Source organism: Larus michahellis, chromosome 6 (genome assembly GCF_964199755.1).
Source record: "Larus michahellis chromosome 6, bLarMic1.1, whole genome shotgun sequence".
NCBI classification, from domain to species: domain Eukaryota; kingdom Metazoa; phylum Chordata; class Aves; order Charadriiformes; family Laridae; genus Larus; species Larus michahellis.
In genome coordinates, this window is record NC_133901.1 from 830,822 (window position 1) to 850,596 (window position 19,775).

Genomic DNA, 19,775 nt, shown 5'->3' on the forward strand with positions numbered 1-19,775 from the left:
TAGCATTTACTCTGGAGGTTACCCTCCAGACACACCACGATGTCTTTGGCTGGCCAGCGGCGTGCTGGGCGAGTACATTTCCAGGGGAAAACCTGGGGTTAATGGTACTGATTGTACGTGTAAAGCGGCAGGTAGCTCCTGAGGTAGAAGGGTCTCCAAGTGCAAGGTATTTTTCTTCTTTCCAACCACCACTGATTTCATCCTTACCCTAACCTATCGACAGGGAGGACTGGGGAACTGCACGTGCTGGTAGCGATGCCAACAGCTGCCCAAGTTCGCTAGCCTCGGGTTGTGCTGCTCACGGCTGCCGTGCTCCATCTCCTCTGGACACCGCTCCCTGGTGTCCTGCTGCTGGCGTTTGCCTGGCGTGGCCGCGTGCTGACGGGCTCTCGCGGAGCACGGACCAGCAGAGGAACACCAGGCATTAGTCCCTTCTACTCGGACAAGCTGCTCAAACCTCTGGAAGAGCCATCCTGAAAACTTTGTTCATAAGAATATTAAAGAGAACGTTTCCTTGAGAATATGAGATGACAGATGCATAAAAAAGTTGAGGGATTTCATGCAATTTTATTTTAAAATCTAGTTAGTTATTTGTCCAAAAATTAATTGGTTACATTCATATTTCTGTGAAATAAATCAGGCATCTTCAAGATATATGTCTCCAAGTTACCTAGAAACGTTGAACTAGCATTAGAAACGAAACCCCCAAAATATAGTATAAATATTTTACTCGAATTTACTTTCGTGTTTTTGGACTTCTGACATCATCCTGTTGCCTGTTTTCACAATGTGTTAAAGAAAGGAAGCCTAATCACTGATTCTGTTTATTTTATAAAAGAAAGCAAAACAGAAATGTAACATAGCCTTGTGAAATATAATCCCCTTTTATTGTTAGTTATTATTAGAAGAGGAAACCTTTTTTGTTTGCCTTCTGGGGCATTTTTAATCTTTTCATTCAGATTTGTAGGTATAAAAATAACAGAAGCCACCAAGATGAAGTTTAAAATGAGTTGAAAACATAATAGTCCAAGGGATGTTTAGGACTTTTAAGCTTGTCAACAAGGCACAATGTTGAAGAAGGGAGAAATGACCTTCAGAGATGTCACAGGAGGGATTTTTTTTGCATAGTCAGAGGCAGAAAGAGGAACAGACAAGGAAAACCAGTTTTTCTTTCATGTGCGCTTATTTAAACTGTTGGTAAACACCATAACTTTCCACCTTTCTTCTTTTTTAGCCACATAATCAACGAGCTGATAGAAACAGAACGGGTTTACGTAGAAGAACTTCAAAGTATAATAGAGGTAAGAAATTCTTCTGTAATGACTTCTGGCGCTTCCCCTCTAAGTCACGCTGCGGGCGCGGGTCCTTCTGGGCGAGCGGAGCCCCGCAGGGCTCCCACCTCCCACCTCCTCAGAGCACGGAGATGGCTCAGCCTGGGGATGGGCCTGAGGAGGGTCTTTTGAACATCTTTCCTCAGGGCTTAAAGGAAGAGGCACCTTTTCTGACCCCAGCCCACAGAATGATAGAAGTTGCGTGGTTCTCAGAGTTGCGGACAGAGGAATAGTTACTAAGTGCCTTTTCAAAATACCATCAATAGGCTTCAGAAACAGCACCCTTGATTTCCATGGGGCCAGACACGAAATTTCTGTGAATGTGGGTTTGGAAAATGATTGAGGAAAGAGAAGGCCATCTTCCCCCTCTTGTTTGTTGTCCCGTGCAGTGTCTGAACACAGAAAAGAGCAGCTTAGACTGCAAATATAACTCTTGAGCTTTTGAAAGTCAAAGGATACCAGCATAGCCCGTGTGTGTGGAGTCCGGGGTCTCCGGCCCGTGGGGTTCAACCATGCTTGTATTTGGGTAGTTTCTTTTTACAGCCATGTGGTCGCTTCTTTTGGATTTGATCTGTGGGAGCTGACAGCTCCGATAGGTGATATATTACTCTCGAGTTTAAAATCCGTGCTCACAATGTTCTTCTCTCAAAGTTTTTATTGGAGAAACACAATCCAGTTTCTACAAGAAACAACCAAATAATCAAGCCAAATACCACAGTTCAACAAAGAAATCCAAACTAACCCTTTCGCAGTGTAGCAGGAAGATATGTGTCTATCAAACGTAGCAGTTTCCATCCCTATACAACCAAAATGGCTTTTGAATCCTAGGGACATCAATTCATCTTGTTTGTTAATCCAGTAATCTGTCCATTTGTGGTTAAAAATGTGTTTGCACAGCTATTGGGGGTAAATGCTCTGGGGAAAATTAGAAGCATGAGAAATTCGTGGGAGCAACAAAGAAGCTGGCGTGGAGCGGCTCTGTTGAGAACAAAAGGGACATGGCTTTGGGGCTTTTCAGTGTCTCCGACACAGTTCTTCTGCCCTGGTAAATACAGCCTGGCTTTATTTTCCGCTCTCCTCTGCAGGGGTATGCTTCAGAAATGGACAATCCCAGTTTAGTACATCTGATTCCATCGTCACTCCAGAACAAGAAGGAAATTCTTTTTGGGAACCTCCCAGAAATCTACGAATTCCACAACAGGCACGTGGGAGCCGCGGCTGTCCTGCGCCCTCGGGTGCTGCTGTCATTCCCGCTGCCTTTTGTGGGGCGCTTTGTCACGCACACAAACAGGCAGGAAAAGGCGTCCCCGCTGTGCCTCTGAGTGTCCTGCAAAACCCATGTGTGGAGAACGCCTCCGAGATCATCCGTTTCATCTTTTTTTTTTTTTTCTGAAAGATTATACCCTTTTGTGCATTTACTAGTGATTTCCCCTGGCATTACCCAGCCTGAATGTCCCTCGTGGCGAGTATTTTACCACCTCCCTTGGTGCACTGGTAGACGTCACAGGACTAAGTCCTGATGCTCCTTCTCTGGCAAAACTCCTCTGTGAGGAAGTTTTCTTAGTGTTCAGCTTGTGTGTCCTATATTTCTGTTATCACAGCAGAAGACATGATATAATTGATAGCAGTTTTCTTGGGAATTTTATCCTTCACGTGATCATAAAGCTTTCCAGACTGTGGACACAGTAATCTAATGCCCCTAACTACAGAATACCAATTATGAACACGACGAACCTCTTTTCGATCCTCACAAGGCTCAGGGCTACTTCTGTAAATTTCCTGCTTTTCCTAGCCTTGACTAAGTAAAACTGGCTGTCACCAAAGTGAGAATTCAGGAATTCTTTTGGATAATAATTGCCCGTAAGATGTAACAATCAGTTGAACAAAATAAATTAAAAAATCCCTCTTTTGCAAGTTTAAATATTGTGCCAGAGTAGTTAATACATAGTAGAAAAATTCTTTTCCAGTTTATGTATTATTTGGAAAGAATGTGTGTCTTCCATTGGGAGAATGACATTCCCCTCCCTTTGCAAGCCCGGGCGTTCTGTCCCTAGCGGCTCAGCGCGTCGACTGGCACTGCGGAAGCCTTTGGGCTACATCCCGTGTTTTCACCGCTTGCCGGTTAAGCAACTGCATCTGACAGAGCTTTTCTGTCTTTTCTGGCTGTTCTGAAAAATCCTCATAACCAAATGGGAAGCAGGTGTTTGGAAACCGATCCCAACAGCCAGGGGAACCAGATGTATCAGATGCTTGTGAGCAGATGAAAACATGATCCTATTGGTGAGTCTGGAAATCGGCTGTGAACCACATCCCATTTTTCTACATATTATAATATATGTCTGTGTGTGTCAGAGCCGTTACTTTCCCCACCGAATCCTCTTACTACAAACCCATAGGCTTTAGCTGGGTTTACAGAGAAGCTAGCACACAGCGCGAGGGGGATGTCACCTCACTGTTTGCTTTCCTTTCTCCCTCTCAGGATTTTCCTTAAGGAGATAGAAAATTGCATTGAAAACCCTGAGCTTCTTGCCCGATGCTTTTTGAAAAGAGTAAGTAAATCCTTTTGCATGTTTGTATGAATATCTACGGTCTCATCCTACAGGATGTACAGATTTACTCCTATCCTTTCCCTCTGATTGCTTTTGTGAATGAGGGAAACTCAGGTAAGCAGATATTCCCTAATTAAGCCACAGCTAACAAGTGTGTATTCTCAAATCTGGACCTTTACCTGCTTTACTGACAGGAAGAGATCTGTTGCCAGTGTTTTACCAATGTATTTTAAACCCTGGTTAAAAAAAAAAGTCAGCAATCCAAATGTTTAACATGCTTTCCATATCAGACAAATCTGTAGCAGCAGCGTGATGTATCCCAGCCACCCCCCACTGTAAACAAGGAGAGCCCGGTGTCCCGGCAGACGGCTCGGAGCGCAGACAGTACATCCTGTTCCTGCCTTATCTCGCTTTTCTCTGCACCCTGCAGAAGGCTTACTCCCTTCAGACCACTGCCTTCCTCGCCTGGTGAAACCCCACCAGCTCCATAAGACGCCGTGAGGTGGATTCCTTTGCTCGTTCATAGTTCACGGCCACGTGGGGTTGTCCCCAGCGGGACGAAGCGGGGAGGGTTAGCTGTTTGAAAGCAGGCTGAGCTCAGTTAATGAGAAAGCCCAAAGCCGACGGGCAGGGCTGACTTTGGCCAGATGGATGTCTCTTCGCCTCCCGTGGCTGTCAGCGGCTACGTTCCACAACCCCGAGAACTCCAGTCATGTCCTGCCCCCCCCCGCCCCCCGCTCAGCGTGACTGTTAGCTCTGTTTCCTGCAACCTAACAAAAGGTGCTTGTTTATATAGCACTCGTACAGAGCCCCTACTAATAAGAAAAAAACTGTTTTGGTGGGTTGCTACCGTTTTCATAGTCTGACAAAACTGCTTGAATGAGACCCTGTGTTTCGCATGGGGAATGGAAGAGGCGTGAGAAGGGAACGTCTGTCCTCTTCTCTGTGGTCAAAGGTACCTCCTGCTTCCACTGAACGCTCCATCCAGCATTTGCTGCCTTTCCAGGGTACGTGCTGAACCTTCTTTTTTCAGCAAGGTGCTGTATGAAATACAGATTTGGAGGAACCCTACACAGCCCAGTAGTGAGAGGTGCTGGGCACCGCCACATCCCCAGGATTTCAATGGGAATTATGAACACGTGATACTTCCAAGGGGTGAGCCCCCAACTTACAAACAGGTCGGGCTGAAAAGCATCGTACGAGTGTAAATGTGATTATAAGTCCACTGAATTATTTTCTGTTTAACAGCCAGCGTTTAGAGCTTGAGTAAACGACACCACTAAGGAATATGTTGTTACCCTAAAATTCAGATGCTGAGCAGGAAAATATTGTGGTGAAATCATTATGCAAAATAGGATAAACAGTCTTGGAAGAATGCAGACCTTTGAAATCCAAGAAGCATAAAATAGTCTATATGTTGCAAATATCCCTGGGTTTGGAGATAAAGAGAAATCCTTGATACAGAATTATCCTGTAATTCTGCAGAGTTCAAATTCCATGTTTAAATATTGTAGCTTATGTCTCTCTTTGTAAAAACAGCTGTTGGGTGCAGTTCTCCTCTCTATTCTACCATGTGGGATCAGCAGCACTAAATCAGCAGCTCCGGTTCAGGTGTGAAGTGAAAGAAAATCAGCCCCTCTCTCACCTCTGCTTTCCAGTCCCTATGGCCTAATCAAACAACACTAAATCTATTGAATAAGAGGTTAAATCACGCATTTGCTTTCCCCCTATTTCAAATTTCGCGCTAAGAAAGCAAAAGCCTCTCTCCTGAGATGTCTCTGCTCACACAGTAGCATCTTTGATTCAAGAACTTGCCCTTGTGTTCTGTTTTCAGAAGAAGCCACATAAAGTGCAGAAATTGTTGTTTCTGTTGGACTGCCTTTAGGAGGCACAAACAAAAGCCCGGTTGTGTGTTTGTGTTCCCCATGATTTGGCAGCTTTTTACACCTTCCTGCTGCGCAGAGGCTTCTGGCTCGCCCCGGGAGCTACGACCCCGCTTGCGTTGGCTCGGGGGACACTGGGACGGCTGCTGTTCCAGGTGATGCCGAGTTCTGGGGGGAAACTCCCGTTACCGCAGATTCCCTTGCCCATTTCTGCCTCTGTGTCCGGCTGTAACCGCCCTGCCACAACATCCTGGTGGCCTGTGGTTAGCAGCAGGCTGATTTTTAGAGTCATACTTGAAGAATATTTCCCTGTCTGATCACACTGGGGCTTTTCAGCCCTGCACCCAGAGCTGCTTGAAGCGTTCCGAGAGCTGCAGTGGGCCCCCCTGGTACCTGAGCCCCTCCATCATCTGCCAGCCATTCCTCTGTCACCGTGTCCCCACACACTCTCCCACTCCACCAGTGCCAGCTGGTCGGCTGTCACCATGGACGTGGGCCCTTCTTCTCCGGTGATGGCAGACACGGTCTGTGGAGTCCCAGCCCATTTCTCCTCTCTGGCTTCTCTCCTGGAACACGGTAGCAGAATCAGGTGGAAGATGAGCCAGAAACACCCCTCTTGTCCTCCCTCCCGCTTTGCCTGACCTTGTCAGGGCATGATCTTCATATGAACTAAGTCACAAGGGAGCCAGCTCAAGTCTGCCCACACGGCAGCTTTTACACCATCACCCAGGTGCTTGACCTTGCTTAAAGCTCCGTGTGGCACGGGCTGCCGCGGTGCTCGAGGAGGGGATATGTGCTGAATGCCTGCCAGGATGGGTCTTCCAGTGCTTCAGCAGCAACCAGAGGGACACGGACACTCTGATGTGCTGAACACAGGTCTGGGAAGGAGCAGAGTTTACCAAACCACGGCAAGAACGCCCCGGAGGAAAGAAAAGGTGTGTCAGACTGCCTACCAACGCGTGCCAGGTGAGGAGACTGGCAGGAGTGACTCACCGTGGATTACCACTGTTTACTTATTCATATTGCTAACCTTGGAAAAAGAGCATAATTTAATAGGAGCCAGCAGTTAGGGCGTTTGGTCATTCAGGGAGAAAGAAGCATTTAGAAAAGGAAGCTACCTGTGAAAGGACTGGAGCAGCTGACCAGAAACCCGTGGGTTGGATTCAAAGGGCTAAATTCTAATCTGAAGCAAAATGTATTTGTTAATCAGCTGTCAACAAAGATAACCGGGACTGTGCATACGTGCCATGTGTGGGAAAGCTTACAAACATCTCAGGATGCAAATCGCTGTGGAAAGGAAAAGCATGACAGGAGACATGAGCGTGGTGTAGAAGTACCAGCAAGGAGTCAGAACCTCTGGATATGAAAACAGAGATGTGTGGAACATTTAAGAGTGGGGTTTTAGTCCTAGGCAGTTAATTATTTCCTGGCATTTTAGAGTCTGATCCCAGTAATTTCAGGAGGAGCTTCCTATCCCTTACACTATTACAACTTAAAGCTGTATTTAAAGATGTAAGTATCTGCCTGAGCAGGTGTGGGTGGTTTAGGCAGCAGCAGATGAAGCACTATGAAAAACTACTGGGAAGCTTTCGATTATTTTACCTTTTCTTTAAATGGGTACTTTTCTCTTGCCCCTAACAGTGCTCTTGGCCGTCGCTCTGGTCTTCTTGCCCAGTCCAATTAGGTTTCCGTGGGCCAGGAGCAGATCGTAACGCTTGATTAGAGGCTGCTGTTACTTGCAGTTCTGTGGGGTTTGCCCCCTGCTACCTTCCCTCCAAGGCAACGCGTCCAAACAATTCTGTTTGCCTGAAAACACCGCGCTTATTTTGAAACGGCACCATTAATACTCTGTTGAGTCGAAACGGGGCTTTTTGTATTGCACCGTCCCTAACGCAGCGAGGGGTTCCCCGGCCTAGCGCGGCCTCGGCAGCCGGGGGGACGCCGGGGGAGCCGGCGGCGGAACCCAGCGGCGGTTGGGTTTCTTCTAGCGGCCCTGCCCAAAAGCAAACGCCTCCCCCGCGCCAGGGGTGCGCAGGCACCGTCTGGTGGGCTGAGAGCGCAGAGGCGAGAGCCAGGGTTTGGTTTCGGCCCTGCGGCGGGTTCCCGGCGCTCCCGGGGCTGGGGTGCCCCGCCGGGGAGCCTGGCCCCTGCTCTGCCCCCCCGCCCCGTCCGGCCAGCTCGGAAAAAAAAGCTCCAGGCTTTTACAGAGCTCGCCTTTGACTTTATGAAGTCAGGGAGGCTTTTTGCCCTGGGCTTCCGTGAGAGCAGCGGGAGTGGAGTCAAAGGTAAACAGGAGCCAAGAGCATCCACCCGCCTCCGGTGCGGCGGGCGCAGGGTGCGAGCGCTTCCCCTGCCCGGCCCGGGGCAGCCGCACGCTCCTTCCTAATTCATCCTGGTGCTATCGGGAGCCGACGCTACTTCCGACGCGTTTTGAACCTGTAAAGCTTGGCTAAGTCGTGAGTATTGTCAGCGATTACGTCTGTGGCAGTGCCGTTAACAAAATTTACATTTCTAATGCTCTTTTTGTTTTCAAACCATCTATTCCCCGCTCTGGAAGATAACGGTTTTGCAATTAGATTATGTGTCTCCCGGTCTGAGATGTTGCTTTGTGCAAAAAGTGAGAGCAAAAAATCTCACTATCAGGTGTATTTAACTTCGCAGGGGAAAAAGGCAAGTTTGGAAGCTTCCGTGTATTTTTTACATACAGAGTTATCATAATGAATTAATTACTCCATGGGTTAGGATGGAAGGTGAGCAAAGTGTGACTCAAGGCAGATGCTCTGTGGATTCTTTTTTCTTACCTTACCTAAACTCTCCGTTTCTTGCAGAAAGAGGACCTCCAGATATACGAAAAATACTGCCAGAACAAGCCGAGGTCTGAAGCTCTCTGGAGGCAGTGCGGAGACAGCATCTTTTTTCAGGTGGAATTTCATCGCAGACTAGCAGCGCCAGGCCATCCAAGCTTGTTTTCTTCCCGCATCTCTTCCTTCTTTCGTAAACCGAGACGAACACGCGGGGCTGGTGCCTGCCGCCGGCGCTCCGCAGCAGCCGGCCGGCGGAGGAGCGGGCCCGTCCCGCGGGCGGGGGCCGCGCTCGGCGCTGCGGGGCCGGGGCGGGGCCGGAGCGGGACCGGCTTCCCCGCACGGCCCGGGGCGCTGCAGCGGGCGGGCAGGGCCTGCCGGGGTTGGACACTGAGCTGAGCCGAAGCATCGGCTCTCGTTCAGACGTGTTTTCGGTGTGGCGCTGTGTGCGCTGGGCGCTCCTCTGCAGATGTCTCCTAACGTTAACCTGCAGAGTGCCCAATGATAAGGATCTTGGCGTCTCGCCCGCGCTTCAAGAAACACTTGTATTTTTGTTCCCTATTGTGTTTTGCAGGAATGCCAGCGTAAATTGGATCATAAACTCTCGTTAGATGCTTATCTCTTAAAGCCAGTCCAGAGAATCACCAAGTACCAGTTGCTGTTGAAGGTAGGTTCTCCATGACAGCCCTGAGAACTCCAGTGCATAGCTTGTTTCACTTACAGAATTGCGTACCAGCGTTGTTCTCTGAAGGACTACCTGGAAATAAATCCTCTCCCACTTCCTCAACAAATACTGTGTAATGCTAGGTGGTAAAATGGTAATGTGAGAAACAAGTTCCGGTCGGAATGAAATAGGCTCAGGCAGAACGCTCTGTGAAGCACACTTCCATTCGCGTTCTTGCAAGAGCGGGTGACCTGGCGAGTAGGCACACCTTCAGTTCTTGAAACACACCTTTTTATTCCCTAATCCCGGCCAAATTTTTCCCTCCCCTGTTTCCCATTGGTTGGGTACTCCAGGGTCCACAGTCTGTCTGGGGCACCTAAAATTCTTCCTGGATGTCCTGCCTCTGTTTACTTCTCTTTATGCTACACCTAAAGGGATTATCTGACTGCTTTATTTCTTTCCTTTTTGGTTAAAAAATTGCTCACTGTCATTAGCCCTGGTTAAACGTTTGACTACCCTTCTAGACACTAATCCAGTAGGAATCAGTTTGTCCTTTTGTCTGTGGGATAAGAGATGTTCTACAAGCCTTTGGTGGAGCCCCTCTGTCTTAGTCATTCCCTCGTCATGTCACCTCTGGTGGAAACGGCTTTTCTCCTCTGCAGAAGCAATACCTGCCTTTCTTACAGTAACAAGCATTCAGGGAAAGGACTTCTATTTCAGAATAAGTACTGCTGTTACTTAGCAGCACTTATATGCTAAGGAACAGCAGTAAATAATTATATATATACTGCTATATATATATATAAATAAAGTAAGATATTTTATGTAGTAAGTATTTTATTGTCTTTATTATTTTATTTATCTTTAAAAATAAATTGAATTTGGCTTTATTGGATCAGTATATGGGCTTACAGTTTGAAAATGGGAGCTGATGCTTTAAACCCTGTCTCTGACATCTGCCCCTGTTTAACAAAACCTCCAGCTCTCTGAACCTGGTATTTTCCCACGGTTGTGACTCAAACCTTTCTGAAGGAGCCACTCCCTTTTGGTGCTTCCATTTTAAAGGCCCGGCAAGGAACAAATTGTCTGTAACGTTTCCACAGGATGAATAGGTGAACTTGCCTCTTGATTTAGTTGGAGCTCTGGGTGGTCCATCCTTGAAATTCTGGTCTGAACTGGGCAACTGGAAATATACACCCTCAAACCAATGACTTTTTTTTGAAGATGGTGGCTTAAATTTCTGTCTTCATCTCCTCAGTTCTTAAAAATACTATTTTCCTTATGGAAAAGTCATGAAGGTGAATTACATGCTGTTCTCAAGCTCTGGACTTAATGAAGCGTTGTGTACTGTCATGGAATTTAGTGTGAAATTTGCAATGAAGGTTTTACGCTGAAATTTTAGGTGCTAATAGCTACCGTGGCACCGGTCAAATTGTGGCAGTTTAAGCCATGTGAGGATCTGGCTGGCCCTTCACTTGCGCAGTATTTCTGCGATCTGTTTATTGACTTTACACAAAACTGTAGAATCCAAATATTAAAGTGGGATATTATCAAGGACGCAACTTCGCCGATTCCAGTAGCCTTACATCAATGTAATACAGAAGTAAATTTGGCTCTATTTCTTGAAACTATTCTGTGACAAGGAAGAAAATGTCAAGGTCTTCGGAAGAGCAAGAGTAAACCGGATTCTACTTTTCATTTGAGATATGACTGTAAATAAAACCAAGATTAGATCAAGGAGTAAAATTCTCAGGGAAACCAGGCTGCAGCCATCGGGGCTGAAGCTGGTCAGACCAGTTCTGTGTTCACCACCACCACGAGCACGGGACACTCGCTTTGCCAGGGGTTGTGCGATCTCTGAGGACGGTGCACTCTTTCCCTGGCAGCGGGAGCATTTGCAGGTGTAGGAAAATGGGAGTCAGTGGGGAACTGTACTGGGCTGTGGAAATCGTTGGCCCTAAATATTTGGAACTCTCAGTAGGATCTCTGTATGTGAAGTGATTACAGAAACTGAGCCCTCAAAAGGTTTGGTTTGTTTCTTTGCTTTGGGCGCGTGCTTCTTAACTTGTCTCTTGTTCCTTGTGCAAGGGTTGGAAGACGGAATAACTTCCCTTATTTCAAGTAGAATATAACGTTTGATGGAGTTTTGCTAGAGGTCAGCATTGGTTCTTCAAAATGACTGCGTCTCAAAAAAGGTTTTCAGATTTGCAGATGTAGATCTGGAGATTGTAGTGCAAAAGGAGAGAAGAGGTGGGGAAGGTTTATAGTAATCTGGCCTATTTCCCCCAAAAATTAACAGATGAAAAACCTGTCCTACAGATAAAAGAAATATCACTTAATTTAAGGATGAAAGATTTGTGAGGTGATTTGATCATAAGTCTACAAGCCTCTACGTGGGAAGTGACATTCAGAATTTGTGTATCTGACGAGAGCCTGCTAAGACTCGATGAGCGGCATGTCAAACCTGCCAAATTCAGACTGGAAATTAATTTGTATTTTGAACAGTGGCAGTAAGTACCTTGTGGAACAAATTACAAAGGGAAATGGTGAATTCTCGAACACCTGAAATCATTATATTAAGATTGAGCTTTTTTTTCTTTTTTTCTAGCAGATGTGGAGTAAAAAATCCCAGATGTAATTCTGTGACGTGCAAAAAGTTCAGTGTATATATGTCAGAACGGTCCCGTCTCATCTTAAATGAACCCATAAAACTTGAAAATGTCCAAACGGTCAAAATGTATGTCCTCAGTGAGAATCCTGGTGAATGTCCCGTTTTGTTTTTTTTCTTTTTTTTCTTCCCGGCCCCCGCCGTAGTGCTGTTACTTTGTCTATGCAGGGGAAATTTCAGGGAGGATTGTCTTATAATGGCTTCTGGTATAAGAAGTTTTCAAGCGGTTTTCGTATCTTTTTTTTTTAATCAGGAAATGCTGAAGTGCAGCAAGAATTCAGAGGGTACCGCCGAATTGGAAGAAGCTCTGGCCACAGTGCTTGATATCATCAAATCAGTGAATGACTCCATGCACCAGATAGCCATCACAGGATACGAGGTATCGCTTACGGTTGCTCTTACTCGGGTCTTGACCCATCCAGTGTTCCTTTCAGCGCTGGCCATGCTGTGCCCATGGCTGGTACGCTTTGCAGGAGCCTGGGCCACGTTCCTGAAGGATGCCACTCTGTGGCATGTCGTGGTGACCAAAACTACATGTCAACATACAGGTCCTGCGGGGGTGGAGGTGCGAGTGTGGGGAGGAAGTGGGACAAATGCCGGGCTTCTGAGTAGTCGCCCCCAAACCTCACTTGTAGGTGAGAGGCAGCAAGGGTGACAGACATCAGCAATTTGCCGAAGCTTCGTAATGGCTATGCAACTCAAGTGTTTCCAAATCTTTTGCACTTAGGGATGAAAATTTGGCTTCCATTTAAAGTGGGTCATAGAATCCATCCCACTGACTGGCAAGCTCATTATCTGAAGTGTGAAATAACCACCGCAGTACAAATCAAAGGCCGCAAACGTATATATATCTCTCTGCTGAAGCTCCATTGAAGTCATAGGACTTTTGAGAACTAGTGGCGCCTACATAAAACGAGCCCTTAAGTGAGAATTGGAACTGATTGGCGCATGCGGAGAAACACGCCTGGCCAAGTCAGGCCTGAGGGTGATGTGGTTGCCCATTTTGAAATAGCTGCAGGGTGAAAATGTCAAGGGAAAAAAAATGTACTGAGAAGCTGGGTTCGAAGAGTTATTAGATCAGAGTTAACAGAACTGGACACCAGAAAAACAGTATTTTGTGCAGAATGTGACTTGCCGAGAAAGTGTGGGGGTCTGTACTGACTGCGGCTGGGTGGGAAGAGTTAGTCTGTGCTTTGCAGGATGGCGTGGCTTCAGGAGTTTTAATTTCTGTAGTTCTCTCTTTTGTGTAAGTGCATCTGGTAGCGGAGGAAAACATGCCCTCTGTCAGCATTATTTTATAAATGAATTTAACTGCTTGCTTGGCTCTGTGTCATAGATCCACTGCTGTACACTGTTGGAGATGTTCCTCTGCATTGTGCATTACATTTGAAACGAAAATGCCAGTTCTTACCCTCGAGGTCCCTTCCAGCCTGGTATTCTATGATTAGTAGTCAGTCTTCCTTTTAGTTTTCCTACTCTTGGGAAGCTGTTTTGTTTTATTTAAAGACAGTGGCAAAGCTTGTGTTCACTTTTCCATCACAGCAGACAAACTTCCCCTTCTAGCGCTTTCTCCTGGAGCCGTGTGAATGAACACAGAGACACATCTCTGCTGCTCTCAGGTTTCTCCAGACTTTCTTTTATGTACTTCCTGGGGACAGGTGTGTTTGTCCTGGTGCCGCTGCTCCCAGTGCTCAGGGTGGCTTTGCGTGATGTGACCGTTTGAAGGACGGGTTGCAGTGACAGCCTGCTGGCTGTGGCCTGCACGTTGCTGAACATGTCACCTTCCTCAACAGTTTCTCTTTTGGAACAACCAAGTCTTCATTTGTATTTGTGGGAAGGATAGGACTCTTCCTGTGTGGTTTTATCGGTTCGAGTCCGTTTGGTTTCAGTAGTGAGTTTTTTACAGCCTTCTAGGCGTCAGGAGAGATAGTTTGTGAAAGCTTCTCGAAACCGTTCAGGTTACGGCTGAGTGCCTCAGAGATTCATTTTAGAAAGACTCGATAAAGCCTGGATATTGTTATTGCAGACTTGGACCAGTAAACAAGGGCACGGGAAGCTCATGGACACAGCACATCTTTTACCTCCCCGGTTTCCACCGTTTCTGGTTCATCCCCAAAGAGAGAGGTAGCTTTCCTCCGGTGTTTCCCAGCTGAAGTGTACGTAGTTACAGCAGGTTTACAAAAAATTGTTTTTAAACAGTTCCGTAAGGGATGGCCAGAAGAGCTTCTCCAAGAAAGGTGACATATTGTTCTGAGCATGGGGGATCTATCCAGATTCCCATCCATATAAATGCTGAGGTCATCCTTTTCCCTACGCCTTGCTTTCAGATCTCAGAGCAGTTTTGTGCTCAGGAATTCAACACAGCGTTCCTGTTCTTTTTCACCTTCTACGTCTGAATTGCCAGCCTTCCGTGAAATGCCAGGTAGTAGCTCCAAGGACTAGATTTTCACCCGTGCTTTGTTGGCTGAACCGAAAGCCGTGACAAAGTGGAACATGGCTGCTGTGTAGCCCGATGCCGACAGCATTCCTGAGGTGGTTTGTTATATGATTATTAAATGGGGTGAAAGTGTGAAAGAGAATGAACCCAATAATTTCTTCTCCCCGTTCCACCTGTCCCAGGTCCTCAGTTGTGATGCCAAATTAAACCTCCCATAGCTCATGAAACCACACCCCGTCTTGTGGAGTCTTTCCCACACAGGCATGACAGAAAAACTTGGCTGGAACGCCTTCCAGAGAAGGAGAAAAGCAGGTTTTGTGGCAGCTGATGAACGCTCCTAATTGCACAGGATATTCTGCTCCTCGGACCTGTGCACACGCAGACTCGAGGAGCTGAACTCTTGTGTAAGAAATTGCTAACATGTAAGTTTGGGGTTGGTTTTGTTTGTTTTTATTTTTAGTCAAAGCCACAAAAAAAAAAAGTAGATTAAAGCTTGGAGAGAAGTTTTAGAGATGTTTCCTACTGTCATCCTAACGTTTGTATGCAGTCTGGCCTGGGTCGTTTGTCCATGAGTTATGCAGCACTTAAGCCATTCTTAGGTGTCTCTCGTCTTCCATAAACATGAGATACAGCGTATTGTTCTAACAGAGAGTAATTACATTTGAGATAGTGATCAAATCCTCCATTTTAAATACATTTCCTTTAGGACAGGACGCTGCTGTCCACGGGCACAAGTTACCAGAAGCAGCGTTCTCCTCTCTGTTTGCTGCCCACACCGAAGAGAGTGTCCAGAGCTTGTGGGCTAACATTGGAAGTCCTTTGTGGGATTGCAGCCGAGTGCCATCCCTCTCCATGCCCCCTCCCTGCAGCCTCCCACTTGCCGCAGTCCCAGTCCCAGAGCCAAGGCTGAGGAGAGGGACGTATCGCGGGAGTTGAACTGAGCGTGTGGATCTCAGTGCCGTATCGAAGGGGCCTGCAGTGACAGGAGCCTCTCACCATCATCACAACTATGTAGAAAATTTGTTTCCTTGGGTTTTTTATTTAGCTTTACGTCTCATCGGCATGCTTTTCACAGGCTTGCAGGTTACACCTGCACGCACATATAAATACAAAGACACACAGTCCTCTATGCACAAATAAAAAATCCAACTCACATATTAGACGCGAGAGACTGCTACAGAAATTACTGAGGCTTTTTGAATGCTTTGGAGGGTCTAATGGAGTGGAAAAGTAACTAATCAAATGCTGGTTTTGCAGTTGGATCCGGGGTGGAGGATGGGGGGTGGGAGGGAGAACAGGCTGCGCGCTGGAGTTTGAGAAATCAGACATTCCCACTTGGAGCCCGCATCTTCACCTCATCAGCAGAACATATAGCTGTTGAAAATAAGTACTTTAATAATGCACTGAGCTTATTCCTTAAACTTATTATACAAATCCCTCCTAGAAAAACCTGCTGCTAGGATAATTATGTTTATCGTTATTTGTTGAAGCCCATTACCATGTAGATGTTGCCGTGTCCTCTGTCCACACGTTACTACACTCTTTAGGACTGAACTGTGCTATAAATGTTTGTGCGGGTTTGTGCGTCTGAGCCAAATATATATATCAGTTGAAGTATTTACCCATCAATGGTCCTCAGACAAGGGCTTTAACTTAGAAAGGTCTGGTTCCTGCTTAGTTTCACTCTCCCTCGGGTGCTTTCGTGGCTCCCTGGTGCGTTTACTCCCTTTGCCCAAGGCTGTGCGGCGTTGCATAGTTTGCAGATGGTGAGCCGAGAAACTATTGACAAAGCTTTTAAAGACTATTTTGCAATTTGAGGGAATTACACACCTACATACCTCTAGACACCAGTCTGTGTCTTCAGACATCTAAGCATCTTGCATGGTTTTGCCCAGGGATAGAAGCAGCTCATAGCAGAGCAGAAACTGAACGCAGACCTTTCGGAGCCAGGGCCTTTGCTTGGATATCTGGTCTGCACGGGGCCTTCATACTGCCCTGGAGTCAGGAGTCTTGAAACCCAATTCTTGTCTGAAGATGCTTTCTCTGAGGTCATCAGAGGGGCAGTTATGTGTCAGGTCCAGAGAGGTCCTGAGACAGACCTTAGACGCTAACTATGAACGGGGAGGCAAACTGGGAATTATGGACATGGAAAACAATGGGTTAATGGTTATCTGAAGAAACCACACAGGTTTGGCAAGGAGACACGTGCAGGTGGGATTCCAGCTGTAACACGTCCACTCTCCAACACGAGGGATGCCTAGGCACGTGCCTCTGCCTGGAAGCTTAAACGCCACTTGGGGAAAGAGCTGGGCCTGGGACTACCCAAGTTTGAACGTGATGTAGGCTCTCTCTTTCCCTTGCTTGCTAGGGGGACGTCAGTGAGCTTGGCAAGCTGTTGATGCAAGGTTCCTTCAACGTGTGGACTGACCACAAGAAGGGGCACAACAAAGTGAAGGACTTGGCTAGATTCAAACCGATGCAGAGACACCTCTTCCTCTATGCAAAGATGCTACTTTTCTGCAAGAAACGGGAGGAGAACACAGATGGCCATGAGAAGACGGCTTCATACAGCTTTAAAAATTCTTTAAAGGTAATAAATGTGGTAATGGTAGGGGGGAGAAGTAAATCTGATGTTCTCGGGAATGTTTCCTTGTGGAGACTTGAAGAAGGTACACATATCTGGAGCTGTCTTGCACCCCTGAGTAAATGAAAGCTTCCATTTAATTTTGATCTGGAGACAGACCCAGCCATGTGTCCTGTAACTCCAGACGTGAAGCTTGGTTTTGCAGCTTGATACAAATGGGCACCTTTTGTGTTCTTGCCTGGCGTCCCATAAAGAGAAGCAAGAGGGGATGGACCTGCATCTGTCGTTGTTCTGCCTATAAGCATCCTCCAGGTTCAGTTCTGTTGTGAGTTTTACTATTAACGTGAGTTGAGCAGATATATTCTGTGACAATAATAGCTACAGATGAATCACAGTGCAGTAGAAGTGCCCTTTTATTTGCAAGAGTGACATTTCCAGATATGAGTCAGGACACTATCTGCTAAGCTGAGTTTCACAAGTAGGCCACATTTTCCCTTTTAGCACATTGGTGTGACACTTGGGACTTCGGACAACTAACATGGGTCATGAAGTGTAATGCTGCAAACTTCTTACGGGGTAACCAGACGGGAATTGTAATAGAGCCTGGTTCAAGGGGTGGACCAATTCATATAAACATTTGAAGTTTCTTCCTGTGGAGACCGCAGGAATGATGGCATAGCTGTTTAAACCTTCAGATCTAACCCTGAGGCAAATCAGAACAAGGGCAAGAACAAACAAAGGTAGAAGATGGGAAGCTGGGAGGTATAGTAGCAGCTGGACTTCAAAATTGTGGTTAAGAATCTATCATTTAAGAAATCTAGAATTATTTTCTTCAGTTTCTTGTTTGTCTTGCCTAGTTAGGCACTTAGCTCCTTGCTCACCTCTTTGTTTTAATTTTCCTGAAACTATATTGGATTTTTTGTGTTGTCGGGATTTACAGGTGCGTTGTTAAATCTCACAAAGCCCCGTTCCATTCCTCTTCTTCTCCAGTCTCAGTGATGCCAAGTTGAAAATACCGTCTTCCTCAAACTGAAAGTTTGTATAGGTGGACAAAAGCCAGGATAGGGTTGAAAACTGACACACAATTCACGCAAAAAAAGCAAAGAGGATAAACTCATGATCAGACATTAGCTTGCGTTACTTTTGAGCACCTTTTTTTTTCTATAACAATCAAAAAGATGAATGATAAATTACATGTTGAGAAATAACACGTTCTGAATTTTGCTTTTAATGACTCCCCAAGGTGCAGGAGTGACTGCAGCCTTTTAAAAATGCTTCTCAGAGGAGAAAGAGTTTAAAGACTATTGACGCTTTCCAGATTCCAGCTGCTTCTTTTCTATTTTGAAACAGATGAGCACCGTGGGCATTACAGAAAATGTAAAAGGGGATAACAAGAAGTTTGAGATCTGGTATAATGGCAGAGAGGAGGTCTATATCATTCAGGTAACAACAATCCTTTTTTTTCCAAGGACTATACTTCCTTTCGATTGAATTGTTTTTAAGAAAGTTTTCAGTTTCGTGACTTTCACTGTCCTGTACGCTCAAGAAGCAGTAGCCATTGGAATCTTCGTTGTGGCGTTGGCACTCAAATTACCAATTTACCATTGTGAAAATGGTCGTGATTTTGGGTAAAAGAGGAAACGAAGTAGTGGGAAATTACTTGGAACGCTGGACAGAAAAGCAAGGACGGGACCTAGATTCGTGGTAACTTTTCCATCTTGAAGAGCTTCCTCTGCTTTGCACAAAGCTGGCCACAGTGTTCCGTTCCTTGGGAAAGTCGAGAACAAATGTAGGTCGGGGCAGGCAGGTGACGGCAGCATGCTTTAACTAGATCTGCTCGCCTCTTCTGTTCTCAGGCATCTTCCGTTGAGCTGAAAAACACCTGGATTTCAGAGATTCGCAAAGTCCTGACAGGACAGCTGGAAGCATGTAGAGGTAGGACGCAGAGAGTGAGATCTGGTAATGTTGCCTTCCTTCTGTCGCTGTGTATGACACCAGGGAGCTGGGATGAGTTACAGGGCCGTCCAGTAGCACCAGTGAAATCAGCAAGAACAGATCTTCTGTGTGAGGATCAGTTGGGTGGCTGCAGCATTGCTGGGATTTAAACCCTTGTCCTGATCAAAGAAAATTTCTTAGAACTTTAGAAATGGCATGAATAATTATTTAATTCGCAGTTAGCTGGAGGAACATGATTTTCCTCTGTTCTCCCTCTCAAGTCACAACCCTGGAATCGTCCATTTACATCAGCGTGTGGGGAGATGGGGTCCCAGTCTTCACTGTGTGCCTTCTCGCAAGACCTGACACAAAAGATCTTTGACATACATGACCGGACACAGCAACTGTTCCTCTCCGTCCTCTTGTTTGTCGGGCTTTGAGGGTTTTTACTTTAAATCTAGTCGCTCACCTGTCAGTCAGTTATCCCATCTTTTTATCTTAGTGACCTCCCTGTAAAACACGATTAATGACATTTCCCTCTCTCACAGAGATGCTGTGGTGAAGGTGGTTTGTGATGTGCTCAAGACATGAGTGACTGAAGCCTCATAAGTACTTTTTTATGTAAGATATTGAACCCAAGAACAGACAAAAGTCAGTTGGGTTATTCCAGACAGTAAGAGAGCATAGTGATGAAGGCTCTCTGAGATACTGTTCTGTTTAGAAACAAGAAGGCACAGAGCTCTAAAAGCCATTTTTCAGGCTCTCTTAGGACAAAATCCCATAGCTGTGTCCAGTGCAGACCGTTCCTGGGCTCTGGCGTGGCTTCTCACCTTGGCCTGTCATTTTGTGCTTCTCTCATACACACACCTCTCTCTCAAGCAACGCCAGCAAAGCCTCTCCACCCACATCCTTCGGATTCCTAA

The 19,775-nt window shown here is 46.2% G+C and overlaps 1 protein-coding gene across 11 annotated transcripts in view; it reads left to right on the forward strand.

Moving 5' to 3' along the window:
* Window positions 1-19,775, forward strand: part of MCF2L2 (MCF.2 cell line derived transforming sequence-like 2) — a 178,246-nt gene that overhangs the window by 128,559 nt on the left and 29,912 nt on the right. For all 11 annotated transcript variants that reach the window (XM_074591573.1, XM_074591577.1, XM_074591574.1 and 8 more), the window contains 9 exons: window positions 1,235-1,301; window positions 2,417-2,532; window positions 3,811-3,880; window positions 8,592-8,684; window positions 9,139-9,231; window positions 12,150-12,275; window positions 16,702-16,923; window positions 18,268-18,360; window positions 18,774-18,852. In XM_074591573.1, the coding sequence (XP_074447674.1) occupies window positions 1,235-1,301; window positions 2,417-2,532; window positions 3,811-3,880; window positions 8,592-8,684; window positions 9,139-9,231; window positions 12,150-12,275; window positions 16,702-16,923; window positions 18,268-18,360; window positions 18,774-18,852 (959 nt within the window). The remainder of the gene's footprint in view (window positions 1-1,234; window positions 1,302-2,416; window positions 2,533-3,810; window positions 3,881-8,591; window positions 8,685-9,138; window positions 9,232-12,149; window positions 12,276-16,701; window positions 16,924-18,267; window positions 18,361-18,773; window positions 18,853-19,775) is intronic.